At 40.9% G+C, this 13569-nt stretch overlaps 3 protein-coding genes across 4 annotated transcripts; 1 reads left to right on the top strand and 2 right to left on the bottom strand.

Moving 5' to 3' along the window:
- Nucleotides 1–241: 241 nt before the first annotated feature.
- On the bottom strand, nt 242–2673 carry LOC123501406. 2 transcript variants are annotated; one of them, XM_045250228.1, is made up of 2 exons: nt 703–2673; nt 242–284 (listed from the first exon to the last, which is right to left on the bottom strand). In XM_045250228.1, exon 1 carries the CDS (start codon nt 2533–2535, stop codon nt 739–741), a length of 1797 nt encoding a protein of 598 aa, XP_045106163.1. In that variant the 5' UTR covers nt 2536–2673; the 3' UTR covers nt 242–284; nt 703–738. The 2 variants fall into 2 exon arrangements, with proteins under 2 accessions (XP_045106163.1, XP_045106162.1); XM_045250227.1 differs by having other exon boundaries at nt 242–281.
- A 15-nt stretch (nt 2674–2688) lies between these two features.
- Nucleotides 2689–7736, top strand: LOC123501407 (inactive protein tyrosine kinase pTKL-like). The gene is made up of 6 exons (XM_045250229.1): nt 2689–2944; nt 4526–4609; nt 4753–4812; nt 5191–5371; nt 5902–6041; nt 6708–7736. The coding sequence occupies exons 1-6, from the start codon at nt 2848–2850 to the stop codon at nt 7355–7357; spliced, it is 1212 nt and encodes a 403-aa protein (XP_045106164.1). The 5' UTR covers nt 2689–2847; the 3' UTR covers nt 7358–7736.
- Nucleotides 7737–7746: 10 nt separating this feature from the next.
- Nucleotides 7747–10159, bottom strand: LOC123501408 (putative nuclease HARBI1). Its single transcript, XM_045250230.1, has 2 exons — nt 9849–10159; nt 7747–9652 (listed from the first exon to the last, which is right to left on the bottom strand). The coding sequence occupies exons 1-2, from the start codon at nt 10107–10109 to the stop codon at nt 8756–8758; spliced, it is 1158 nt and encodes a 385-aa protein (XP_045106165.1). The 5' UTR covers nt 10110–10159; the 3' UTR covers nt 7747–8755.
- Nucleotides 10160–13569: the final 3410 nt, after the last annotated feature.

Below are 13569 nucleotides of genomic sequence, written 5' to 3'. Positions count from 1 at the left end.
TAAGAGATTCCATTCTCTGGCGGAGACGTGCGCCCGGGGCTGCAGGATGCCTCCGGGAAAAACTGGCAAAGTGCTCTGCGAAGAGGTCGGCGACAGTCCTAGGGTCTGCCACCGTTCGCCCATCAGACAATAAAACTGGTGGGGAAGGAGCAGAATACTTCCCAGCAATTCGGCGGACTTTGTTAAAGACATCCGTAAGAGGAGTACGGATGATTTTTGGGGTTAATCATAAACTTCTCAATCAATCTTCATGAAAATTTATTGACATAATGCTAAGATACCTACTTACGTGTGTAGAAAGTTTGAAGATGGTACATGGAAAAGAAAAAGAGAAAAAATTAAAAATGTAGAAAAAATGCTAAAATTTTAGGCGAACTTTGACCGACTAAGGCTTTGAAGCTAATGAAGATAATTAGTTTTTAAAAATATTTTTGGAGAAAGTAATCATTAGTAAACAAAACAGAAGCTTTACTTTTCCAATTATATGATTTTTAATGACGCAAATAATAAAAAACCATCAACAAGTGTCGCTGCGCCTATAAACTCGGCATTTACGCCTGTATAAAAATTCAATACCACACTTATTAAAAAAAAAATCCTTCTATCTTATAGAAAATTTAATGACAAACACAGTGAAAAAAAAATTATGTAAATACCATAAAAACTAACGGAACAGTAGCAACTTAAAGCACAATAACTTACTTTTGAGAAAAAAGGATTTGTTGACAACACAGTGAGTCAGAAGCCTCCAGCTGCATACTCCAAGTCTCTTCGCAGGTTCTTGTTCCTCATTTTTCGTCTGAATGGGGAGTCCATCGTCTTGTCCATGTTCTGCAGATATTTCTCCATAGACAATGTAGGTTCAATGCCAAGCAGGCCAGCCAAGTTGCTCTCACTGTAGCCGACATTGTAATTACATACCGCAGTTGCTGCTGCGAAGTCCACCAACATTTTTGATGCATTGCGATGTTTTGGGCATATCTTCCATATTCTTGAGTGTAGGTGCTCATTTCGGTTTTGAGTTATGCCCTGAAGACATCGATTCATCATCTCATCTGTAGTGAGTCTGTCATAGATGGCTTTTATTTTTCTCTTCTGAGCTTCTTCCAGACGGAAATAAACTTTCATTTTGGTGTGGGAATGAGGCTGTTGTCCTAAAGCAATGCTTCTGTTGTAGAAGCACCATGATCTTTCACCTTTGGCACATCTGTCATGTTGAGGATTGTCGTCTGTTGACGTGCAGTGGAAGAAAGTTGACATGATTTCCTCACGCATTTCACTAGCAGTTGTGCCCACCTTTCTGCTCAGACTCACTTGAAAATAAAACTGCAGGTGATCTATAACTACGTCAGTCAGCTTATGTCTTCCTCCCCATGTTGCTGGCTTTTCTGCATCACTTTTTGTCTTTTTCAAAGCACGAAGACCTGTGCCAAGTCTTTTTGCAACATGGTTGATGCACTCGGCCTTCACGACAGGGCACTGGTCACCATATGGTCCTGCACCTTGATACATCCTGCACACAGAACGGAATGCAGAGCTGTCACCATCAGATACGAATGTTTTATAAATCATGTCATACTGACGAGATCTACGCCACAATGCCACAGCTGCTGCTGCCTCCATTCCCCCTGAGGAGCCATCATAATTCGCGTCGCAGTCATCATGTTTATCCAACCAAACCACATACTCGGTAGCAGTAATTTCGCCTCTCTCCATTTGCTTTACTTTGGTGTGACACTTGAAACATACTTTTGAACAAACTTCATAATCTAAAATAAGTCTTGTGTCAACATCAATCACTGCACCTACTCCGAAGTTTGATTTGTGACCACGTTTATGCCAAGAGCCATCAAAAGTTGTGCTTACTAGAAACTTGCCATCAACTTGTTCAACATCCTGTTTGCTTGCAAAATGATCACTTACAGCATGTCTACTCTTTTCCAGGACACTTTTTGCTAAGTATGTGGCAGTTTTTGTGATAAACCTGGCATAACGAACGTAGGTAGGTCTAGTAAAGTGATGCAAGCTAAAAAATGAAATTAGTTTGTCAACACCAACGTATCCAACACCGAGTATCATCATGCAGTACACTAATAATGTTGTCATGGGATAGCACTTTTCTTTCACTTGCACACCTTTCTTAGTATCTGCAACAACGTGACCACATGAACACTCCACTCGAATGTACGTGTCTATCTGGTGGTGTGTAAACTTAGCAGTAGCATTGTTCTGACAACACGATGGACATAACATGCTTTCCACAATTTCTTTCAGTGTCTCTTCACAAAATATGCTTCGTGTTTTCATTTCACTAGCTTGTGGTTGTTCTTTCTGTTCAGTCACAAGAGATTTTCTTTTCTGTGCACTCGTTGGTTCACGTGAACATGAAGCAACAGGTGGCGGAGGTGGTGGTGGCGGCGCGTCCGCGCTCCCAGCAGCGGCATGACGCTTTCGCTTGGCGGCAACAACCGATGCTTTTGTCGCAATTTTTGCACATTTGCGACGTAAAGCCACGTTCTTCTTTGGTCTAGGCATTGTCTGTAATGGCACCAAGTTGAAGAACGTGTACACAAAGAAGTAAGTGCCCGAATAAAGGCAATCACGGGGGTTACACCACGTAGCGAGCACGTAGCCTATCCCTTCCACGTGGCGTCAGCCAGCACTGGGGGTCCGGGGGAGGTTATCGATCGCCTGGGGTGAGTTTGAGAGGCGACCGATCCGGATCGATCGCGATCGATCCGGATCGGTCGCCTGTTCAGCGTTTGAGAGAGCGACCGGTCACACCGACCGGTCACTGCTTTCGCGCCCACGATTCAGAGGTGGGTCGCCTAAACAATAACAATCAAGATGGCCGCCTACCCAGAACAAGTCTATCAATGCCAGTCCTGCCTCTTCAAGACCTCAAGCATAACAATAATAGGCGACCATGTGGAAAATTGCACTGGTAAGTATTCAATTGAATCTCAAGTATATATAGCGATTAGAATGTAAATGCTTAGCCAAGTTGATATGAAACAACGGAGATGAAATGAAAGGGATGGCACGTCGAATGTGGTGCAAAGTATTAATATTTTGCATTTTATTAGTTGTATACTATCCTATATAGTATTCCTTGTTTGGGGACATACCCATGAGTCCCCCATGGACCACCTTCGAGTATTGTAACTATAGAGCGACCGGGGCCCCGGCCCCGGCTATTCAATTGCCGAAAGTTTATAACTGAAATTACAAAGAAACAGTAATGTTGCTTAATTAATTCCAACAATTGCAAAATAGAAATAGAACAAAATTCAGATATTTGATTAATGATTGATAAAATGAGTAAAAAACTACAAATCTTCTCATTAGTCAGAGTCACTATCAGTGTCAATGTCTGACTCTGCCCTGGCATCATACTCCTTCAAATTTGGTGCAATAAACCCTTCAGGAACAGGGAGCTGGGAAGTGGTGTATGAAATGGCCCTTAAGTTGTACTTGAGAAAGAGCAACATTTCAACATGATCTCTCCACATGAGCTTCTTAAAGTTTGGAATGTGTCTTCCACAAATAGCGTCCGTAGGTCAGCCTAAGTGTAGGAAAAGTAAGGTAAGGTAAAATTAGGTTAGGTTAGGTTAGATTAAGTAGATAGGTTTGTAGATTAGGTTAGGAAAGGTAAAGTTAGGTTAGATTAGGTAGATAGGTTTATAGATTAGGTTAGGTAAGGTAACATAAGGTAAAGTTAGGTTAGGTTAGAGTAGGTTAGGTTACCTAGGAAGGTTACATTAAGGGCTTAGGTTAGGCTAGTTTCATAGTGATGAAAGGAGGGGGGGCAAAGACACATCAAGGCTAAATAAAATCCCAAGAAATATATTGTGCATAACGTACTTCATCACTTCATGGAGTATTTTACAGCTTCGTTAGGAGGTGCTATTGGTAAGTTTTACCATTTCCTATGGTGAAAGAGCAGGATCAAAGTGAAGAAAATCACCCAATCAAAGCACGCGGTTACACGGCTTGCTGGCCGACAAACTGGCCTTTGTCACATACCAAATTCCTAAACCTAACCTAACCTAACATTACCAAAGCAAACTAATCCTAACCAAACATAACGTAATTGAAATTGAATAAGATATAAATGAGTGTTTGCACATTTCTTTGGTATACTGTATTTCCATACTCGTTTTTATCCCAGGAAACAGTACAAAGGTAAAAACAAATAATAAATAGATAATCAGATTCAGACCCACAGGCGTAAAGGCCTATGAGATGGGAGATGATCGCCCGTGGCAAAGCGTAGCATAACATGGGCTTCCAACTTCACTTTTTTTTTTTTTATACATGATTGAGATTACATTTTTCATCGATTCAGAATAAGATAACTGGTTGAGTCTTTTCATAACCTTAAAGTTAACCTCATCCTTTCTACAACTAATCCCTACAACAATTAGCTGGAGATAGTCCGCGTTCTTGAATTATTAATATGACTATTAGAAAATCACAACTTTGCAAGAGATGTATCTTATGGCACTTTTGTTTTACCACACAGGAACAGCTACCATTGCTCATGATGCTGCACAAGAGGAATCATTGGATGCTGTACAAGACTTTTTGACAAGACACCAGGACGATGGTTAGTTTATCTTTTATGAACACAGGAATGTAAATTAGTTTATCTATATATAGGTATAAAAATGCACATTTGGTAAATTATGTTAAGGCATGCATGCTTGCATGTATTCATGTTTATGTTAATTGACACTTATTTTGTAACAGAGACACTGACAATTCTGGCTCAAGACGGTCATGATGCAGGTGACTCCCAGTCTGTACATGGTAAGTTAGTGTGCTGTGCTTAAGAGAAGCATTAAGCTTAAACACACATTTTTTAACCCTTCCCTCTATGATAATAACAGCAAAGAAAATAGGATTTACCATTTAATATTTCTAGGACCACCTAAGTCTGATGGGAAACATAGCCATTGGGCTATTGTAAGGCTCGGATGGATATCACTATGTATATTTGGAGGGGATGAAATGAACAATAAAGATTATACTAGTGTCTTCTATTATAAGTTGGTCTTGGACGTGAAGGAAGAAAATTGTATTAATAAATCCTATACTAATCAGGCCATGGTGTGCTCACAAGGGACATGAACTGAATCTTAAATAATAATTTTTTATTCTCATATTGATAATGACTTTGTCCAACAGCATGGCCAGCGGCAGCAACACTACTGCTCATAGATTCATTCAGGAAGCACCAAGATGATTTCAATCATCCCAACAAAAAGAAAAATGCCATTTGGAAGGATGTTGCAAAAGAAATGCAAGGCGAAGGCTATGCTGTTGATGCTGCTCAGTGTGACAACAAGATGCGATCACTGAAGAAAAGGTACCTAATCTCGGTATTTATTTTTCTAATTTGTTACATGTAGTCTATGTTAGATGAGTGGACTCCAGTACCAACCAGTGAACAAGCTACGGCACCAGTGCTTCTTTGTTTTGAGGAGTATCAATAAAATTAAGATAAAAATCATATCATTAATCAGGATGTACAGGCCTAAGGGCCAGTAGATCTACTCTAAGAAACTGTAAGAAGGATTGTGAATCATATAATTATTTGTTTTGTACCCAATTCCTTGGTAGTCAAAAGACGTTCAAGATTAAATCTGTTGGTCTGTTACCATGCCAAGTATATCAGTAAACAAAAAAAAAAAAAATGCATATAATGGCAAAGAACGATGGTAACCCAAATCTCAGGGTGGCCCTGTGTCTCGGGGTAATGGGTATTTTTCATCATAGGCTCAAAGGCCAAGATGGTGCAGGATGGATGCCCGAGGACACACGCTGCACAGCATATGCCCATAATTTTACAAATTTACAAAGAGCTACCTCTTACTGATTTATTGTCATTCCCTCCAGGTACAAGCTTATTAAAGATAAAGCCAGCAAGACTGGGCAGGGGGCCATGAGACCATGGCAGTTCTTCAATGCCATGGATGATCTCCTGTCTGGTGATCCAACGATACGCCCCATTGCCCTGAAGAGTTCTTTACCTTTTGGTTAGTATTGAATCCTATGCTACATATTTTCAAAATATTTTATGTCTATTTTATAAACATTGAGGATTGCCCAGATTGCTACGGCACTATCTCACTGGCATATTTTCTGTAAACGTTAAAGTAATCATTCAGATCTTTACTGATTTCTTGGACAGACAGTGTTTCATGGAGTGCCTTTGGTGATTTCAGGATGTGGGGATAGGCTGTAAAACAAAACAATGAAGAGCGAACAACAGCAAAAAGGCACTTTATAAAAGCTACCAATTAAACTTACCAGCAGAAACTCGAATTGATGAAAAATGTGCCTTTTTGGTTGCCTTTATGTTTATGCAACCAGATAGTATGGAATGGGTAGAGATTTTCAGCTCTTATTTTATATGTATATCTATATCTATCTATCTATCTATCTATCTATCTATCTATCTATCTATATATATATATATATATATATATATATATATATATATATATATATATATATATATATATATATATATATATATATATATATATATATATATATATATATATATATATATATATATATATATATATATCAGAAAAGGTGATCTTAACAGTCATTACTCATATAGGATTATCCACACTTCAACTGTACATAGGTTATATTCAGTGACATGAGTCTACATGGATTTGTGTCCTTTTCAGCCTCTACCTCAACAGCAGCAACACCATCATGTGTCGGAGGGCAAGGATCATCAACATCGGGACTGCAGCCCACCAAAATTTCTGTTGGTGTTCCATCACCAACAGGAATACAAAGTCCTGCCCCTTCACCTCTTCCTTTGATGAGTCCCAACTTCTCCTCAAGTGAACCCCCATCGCCCTTGGAACAACGCCCCAAAAGACGGAGGACGGAAGGGGCAAGTAATGTGACACATGCCTTACTGGAGTCACAAGACAAGGCGTTTGAAGAGTTGCTTACTACTAGCAAGGACCGCAACACTTCAATAAATAATTTCATAAATGTCATGGAGCACAGAAAATCCTCTTCAGAGATAGCTGTAGAGGATTACAGGAAGGACAAAGAGGACTTGACCAAAAAGGTTGAGGATCTTTATGAAGTAATATTAAGAAATACGGAAAAGCATGTGAAAGAAATTAAAGAAAATAATGAAAGGCACCAAAGTGAAATGAAAGAAATTATTGAAAAGTGCCAAAACCAAATAAAAGAACTCAATGAAAAGCACCAAAGTCAAATTCAAGAATTAAGTAAAGAACATGCAAAAGAAATAATTGCATTGCAAACCCAGCACCAAGAACAACTTGTGAAACTTATTTTAAGTAAGAATCAGTGATTGTCATATTCTCTCTTGCTCTCTCTCACTTTTTTTATGTTGGTATTTTTTGTTTCTCTTCTTGTCTTTTTACACTCTGTATATTGCATGCATTCAAAGGTTTCTCTATGTTAGGCGAGCAAAAACATACATATGTATGTAAATCGGAAATTCAGACATTGCACACACACATTGTTTCTTCATCTCTACTGGTTAACTCTGGAACTCTCTACCGGATTCTATAATTTCTCCTTTCTATGACTTAAACTTTTAAAGGGAAGTATCAAGACACCTGCATAAGTAATTGGACCTTCTGTGGAAGACTGTCTTCTTGGGGAAGCCAGCACTTTATTGGTTTTTATTTTATGTACTTATTGTGCCCTTGGCTGGCCCTTTGCTGAATAAAAAAAAGTAAATAAAATAGCTCTGCCGATCCTCCCAGGCCTCTTAGAAACCGCATTCTTCTCTATTTTCTCCTCCCTGACTGTCCAGGTTATTGACTACAGTCTGTGATAATGATCTCATCAACATACAGGAGAAGAAAAATTTTTTTTTCTCATTAAATGTTGTATTATTTTTAATTGCTGAAGTACAAAGTTGTTAGTCTCCATCCGTACAAATGTGCCGTGCCATTCCTTGTAATGTTACTGAATACTGTCTGTGATGATCTGTGTTTTTGTAGGGATTTCATAGTTTTCATACATTATATTTATACTATTTTTATCACATTGTGATATGGAAGCATAAAAAAAAAAGTAAAGAAATGTTTCATTCATTGGTTCACCTATTGTAGTATGATTTTTTTTTTTGAACAAACACTTTTGTTGCATGTAATATGTAATGCTTTGTCTTGAGCCTGGAATTTGTAAGGGTAATGTCGGAGCAGAAAGAGTTGAAATAAATAAACACCCGGCCCCGGCTATTCAATTGCCGAAAGTTTATAACTGAAAGTTTATAACTGAAATTACAAAGAAACAGTAATGTTGCTTAATTAATTCCAACAATTGCAAAATAGAAATAGAACAAAATTCAGATATTTGATTAATGATTGATAAAATGAGTAAAAAACTACAAATCTTCTCATTAGTCAGAGTCACTATCAGTGTCAATGTCTGACTCTGCCCTGGCATCATACTCCTTCAAATTTGGTGCAATAAACCCTTCAGGAACAGGGAGCTGGGAAGTGGTGTATGAAATGGCCCTTAAGTTGTACTTGAGAAAGAGCAACATTTCAACATGATCTCTCCACATGAGCTTCTTAAAGTTTGGAATGTGTCTTTGGAATGTGTCTTCCACAAATAAGGGTAATGTCGGAGCAGAAAGAGTTGAAATAAATAAACACCAACAATACTAAATTAGATCATAAAAAGTAATGAAACAAGCATAGTGATAGGGAAAGCAGTGTTGTGATACCCTTCATCAGACAAGAAGATTTGCCAGTTCGTTTCTTTTATTTATGGCCAGTCTGTTATCCTGATGTAGGTCACCATCATATTCATGTACATTCCCTTCATGCAAGTTGGCCACGTCCTCTAAAACCTCATTAATATCTATTTTTTCTGTCTTTAAAATGAAATTATGCAAAATACATGCAGACAAAATTACTGATGGAATTTTCTCAATCAATCTCATTTCCAAATATTGTAATCTTCTAAATTTGGATTTCAGAAGACCAAATGCCCTCTCTATTGCTACCCTGGCAGATGAATGGCGAACATTGTAGTTGGTTTGTTCAGCACTTAGGTGACCATAATGCCTGAAAGGAACCATCATGTACATGGCAAGACCATATGCTGAATCCCCCAATAAATGATGATTCTCATCAATACTACCCCTCTCCAATATATCATACAAAGGGCTATTTCTAAAAACTCTGGCATCGTTAACTGATCCAGGCCATCCTGTGATGATGTCAAGGAATAAAAGATTATCATCACACACAGCCTGCAGTTGTATACTAGGGAACCCTTTGCGGTTGATATAGCCAGCTCTATTGTGTGATGGTCCAGGAATTGGTATGTGTGACCCATCTATGCATCCGACAATTCCTGGGAATCCTGTTTTTTGCAGGAATCTTTCTGCAATATCATTTTGTTCTGGTCTAGTGGGCCATGATAAAAACTGTACCTGTACTGCTTCCAGGGCACTGCAAACTTCAAAAAATATTCCGTGAAGAAATCCTTTATTGAAGTTAAATCGGTCAGCAACTCCTCGGAAGGACTCTTTATTCCCAAGAAGCCACAGACTTGCCAGCAATTTCTTCTCCGGAGTCACCTGTCTTGATGGTAAATGTGGTGCCAGCAGCTCCTGAAGTCTCTGAAAATCATAAATACAAACAAATTAATTTGCTGGACTTAGCATACAGTAGTATGGAGATACAAAGAAAAATACCATGGTATTAACATCGACATAACCTGACCTGTTTCCCTCCTTTAACAGCCGTGGTGTGTGTGTGTGTGTGTATACACAATCGGAAATAATAACTAAAATTCTACCCATGTGAAATACTTACCTCAAAAGTTTCCCTTTTCATCCTGAAATGGGATTTGAATTCATTATCGTTGTACATGGGCACGATTTCTTCCACGTAAGCTTCGACTCTGGTTGGGTGACGATCGTGTTGTTCCCTCTCTATCAAATCACGCACCAGTACACCTCTTCTGGCGAGTAATATAGCTGCAGCATCCAGTGCAGCATCTCCACCGTTTGCCTCGTCCTCTAGAAAAGCTAATCCGGCATAATAATCATCATAAAACACTCCTTGATGAGCCATTCTGTTGCAGTTGTGAAGTCACTTAAGTCACAGCTGAGGTTTGTTTACAAACTCCAGCTGTTTAGAGAGCGTTTGAAAGGGAGATCGGTCCCTTCGAAAACCACGCACCGACCGGTCGCCACTCTCAAACGCAGCCCTGGAGGCCAGCCTCCCACCATCTCCAGTGTTGCCAACTACCTCTTTTATATGAAGTGACTCTTCTACAAAAAAAAACGTAAGAAAACCGGAGAAAAAGCTATAAAACTGTGGGAAAACATGAGTAGTAATAGCGAGCGTTTAAAGGGCAGGATGTAAACAAACCACGCCTCCCGGCCATTTAATATTAAAAAAACATGCTTGGAATCGCCGCACCGCCATGAAACTTCGTGGTGGTGTTGCCAAGACCTTTGGTGATTTTTCAGTGCACTTAACACATTTTCACGAATTTTCGGATTTTTCACTGAAAATACCGATGGGTGGCCCTTAATGGAAGAGACATAAGCTTTCCAAGAGGCTCTTTGTGTCTCTTACAAAACGCGGCGAGCTTGAGCTCGGCAGCCCCGAAAAGCGTCTAGACACTGCAGGTCCCCACGATGTCGCCGGAGACGAGAGAAAGCTGCCCGTTTCTCTTTCACAGCGTTTGTGCATGCTGCGTTCCACCAAGGATCGGGACGCTTTGTAAAGCGACCAGACGTCCTAGGGATTGTCTAAAGCGCTGCTAAATGTTAAAAATAAGTAAAATAATCACCAGCCTCAGCACAAGTAGAAAAGTCATCCAATGTACGGATAAAAGAGCTAAGGTCTGTAAATCGAAGCCAATCTGCCTTGTCTAAAACCCAGCGTGGTTGCCGGGACTGTGGCTCAGAGTTCACATATTCTAATAAAATCGGAAAGTGGTCACTACCGTGCAAATCCGGTAGGACCCGCCAATTAAAATCAAGGAAAGAATTAGATGTACACAGAGAAAGATCGATAACGGTAAAAGTCCCAGTAGGACTGTGGAAATGTGTAACATCCCCAGACTTTTAAACCTCCAATCCCTCATCCTCAATAAAACAACAGATTAAAAACCCCACTAGGATTACTAGCACCTTCATCCCACAATGGGTGACGGCCGTTAAAAACTCCCAACAAAAGAAAAGGCGGAGTCAGCTGACGCACCAGGCCGTCAAGCTCACTCCTGGAGACAGGAAGCCGAGAAGGGAGATATAAACTGTAAATGGTGTACAGTCGTCCTATAAAGACCTTAACAACCTGAAGGGGAGAGTTATGTTGTAACGGGATAACAGGTATATCCTGACGGACTAGAATAGCTGTGCCACCGTGGTGGACCTGGTCAGGGAAAGGAGTGCTAAAAAAGGCACGATAGCCAGGAGGACTATAATAAGTACTATCACCTAGCATAGTCTCTTGTAGAGCTACACAGGCTGGAGAGAACTACGACAGTAAAGCTCGGAGTTCCCCTCACGAGGCGCGAAGGCCTCTACAGTTCCACTGTAGAAGTTTGAAGATGACTATTTAGGTGCAGTGGACGGGCGAGCCTTTTGAAAGGGCTGGCCGTGAGTCACCTGACTAGAAATATTCAGGCGACGAGAAGACACCAGGAGTTGTAATGTCCCGGGTCGTTGGACCGCTGCCTTTCGGTCTACCGGTGAGTGATGCGAACCATAAACACCACTACCGGTCCTCGGAGGACGAGGGTCAGGCTGGACTCCACTTTTTGACACAGCGGGTCCACAAGAGACGGCTGTGACAATATCATCGGACGTCTCCATGCTTAGACCGTCCTCATCACAAGAAGCCCAATCTGAGACGGAGGGCGTTACAGGAGGCTGAGCAGAAACAACTGGAGCTACCATTGCAGAGCGGTCCCTGGTGGACTCACGGTCACGTGCATCGGGAGAAACCTTAGATTATTTAGGCTGAGCTAAATCTATCGACTCTGCAGAGCCGCGGTGCCGCGCTGTCAGGCCATTCAAAGGCTTAGGCGATACAGGTGGCAAATGGACATTTACTACATGGGTTACTTTGGTCAAGTTCGTATTATTTTCGTCACTTCTAAGAGATGACTCAACCGAGTCATTGGACAAAAGGGCAAACCACACGCCCCAACAGAGCGAGAGGTAGCAAGAGGAGTTGTCTTCGGACCGGCAGACTCAGTCGAAGAGCGAGCGGCCAATGAAGCATAAGATGTCCGACTAGTTCACGGCGTGCGCTACTGACTATTAACAAGCTGTAGGATGTCCTGCTCCAGGCGATACCTAGGGCATTGCCTGGAACGTACCTGGTGAGCATCATGGCAATATAAACAATAAGCTGCAGCATTGCAATGTTCCTCAGTATGTGAGTGTAGTGCAGAGCAATTACCTAATCGAGCAGCTTCCTTAAACGAGCTTTTGCCGTGACCGTACCCATAGCATGAGAAGCACTGAAGAGAACGAGAAACAAAACGCCTCACCCCAAGATTAATAGGGCCGATATTAACACGGTCAGGGAGGGTGAAACCAAAGAAAGTGAGAAGGACCATGTTGGAAGAATTCCTCATTTTATTCACTGAGTAAGGAATCTTCAGAAAATTCGTAAAAATCCTGACTGTACACACAACCTTTACTATGATTAAAGGTGGGATGAGCCTTAACAGTCTCAAACATGCTGTCAGAAGGGCATCCACTAGAAGGCTAGGTATTGGAGATGTCCGAAATGCAACCATAGCCAAGCGGACCCCAGCATGATGCACGGAATCAAGCGTGCGTACTCGTGCATCCGGTGCGGATGAATAGATCTCACAGCCATACTCCAGCTTTGGAAGTATAAGTGTACGGTGAAGAAGCAGCAAAGTGTCTTTGTCCGCAACCCAAGAGGTGTGACTTAAAACAAGAAGAAGGGATAGTGCCGTCCTGCAAGACGCTTTAAGAGAAAGGAAATGTGGAACCCAAGTAAGATGGTTGTCAAACAATAGGCCAAGATATCGAGTGGCCTCTACACATCAGATGCGTCTATTGGCTAAATATAAATCGGGATCTGGATGGACGCCACGATTTCGACAAAAATGCATAGACACGGTCTTTGAGGTGGAGAATCGAAAACCGTTTATGTTAGCCCGACTGGACACCCGATTTATTGCCAGTTGGAGCTTTCACTCAATCAGTGACATCCTAGCAGCAGCAAAAGAGATGCACAAGTCGTCCATATATAAAGAGCTGTGGACGTCATCCGGTAGAGTATCTATAACACCATTTATTGCAACTGCGAATAGCGTAACACTAAGAATACTTCCCTGCGGGACACCGTCATTTAAAGCAGTAGCATTGGAGAGAACACATCCCACTCGAACCCGTAAAAGACGTCTGGATAAAAACTGCTGGATAAAAATAGGAAGGTGGCCACTTAGACCAAGATTAAACAAGGAACGTAAAATCCCATGACACCAAGCTGTGTCGTAGGCCTTCTCCAGGTCAAAAAATACAGTAACCTGGTGGTG

This window comes from Portunus trituberculatus, chromosome 9 (genome assembly GCF_017591435.1).
Source record: "Portunus trituberculatus isolate SZX2019 chromosome 9, ASM1759143v1, whole genome shotgun sequence".
NCBI lineage: Eukaryota > Metazoa > Arthropoda > Malacostraca > Decapoda > Portunidae > Portunus > Portunus trituberculatus.
Note: the sequence above shows the minus strand (reverse complement) of the source record. Positions and strands in the feature narration are given on the sequence as shown.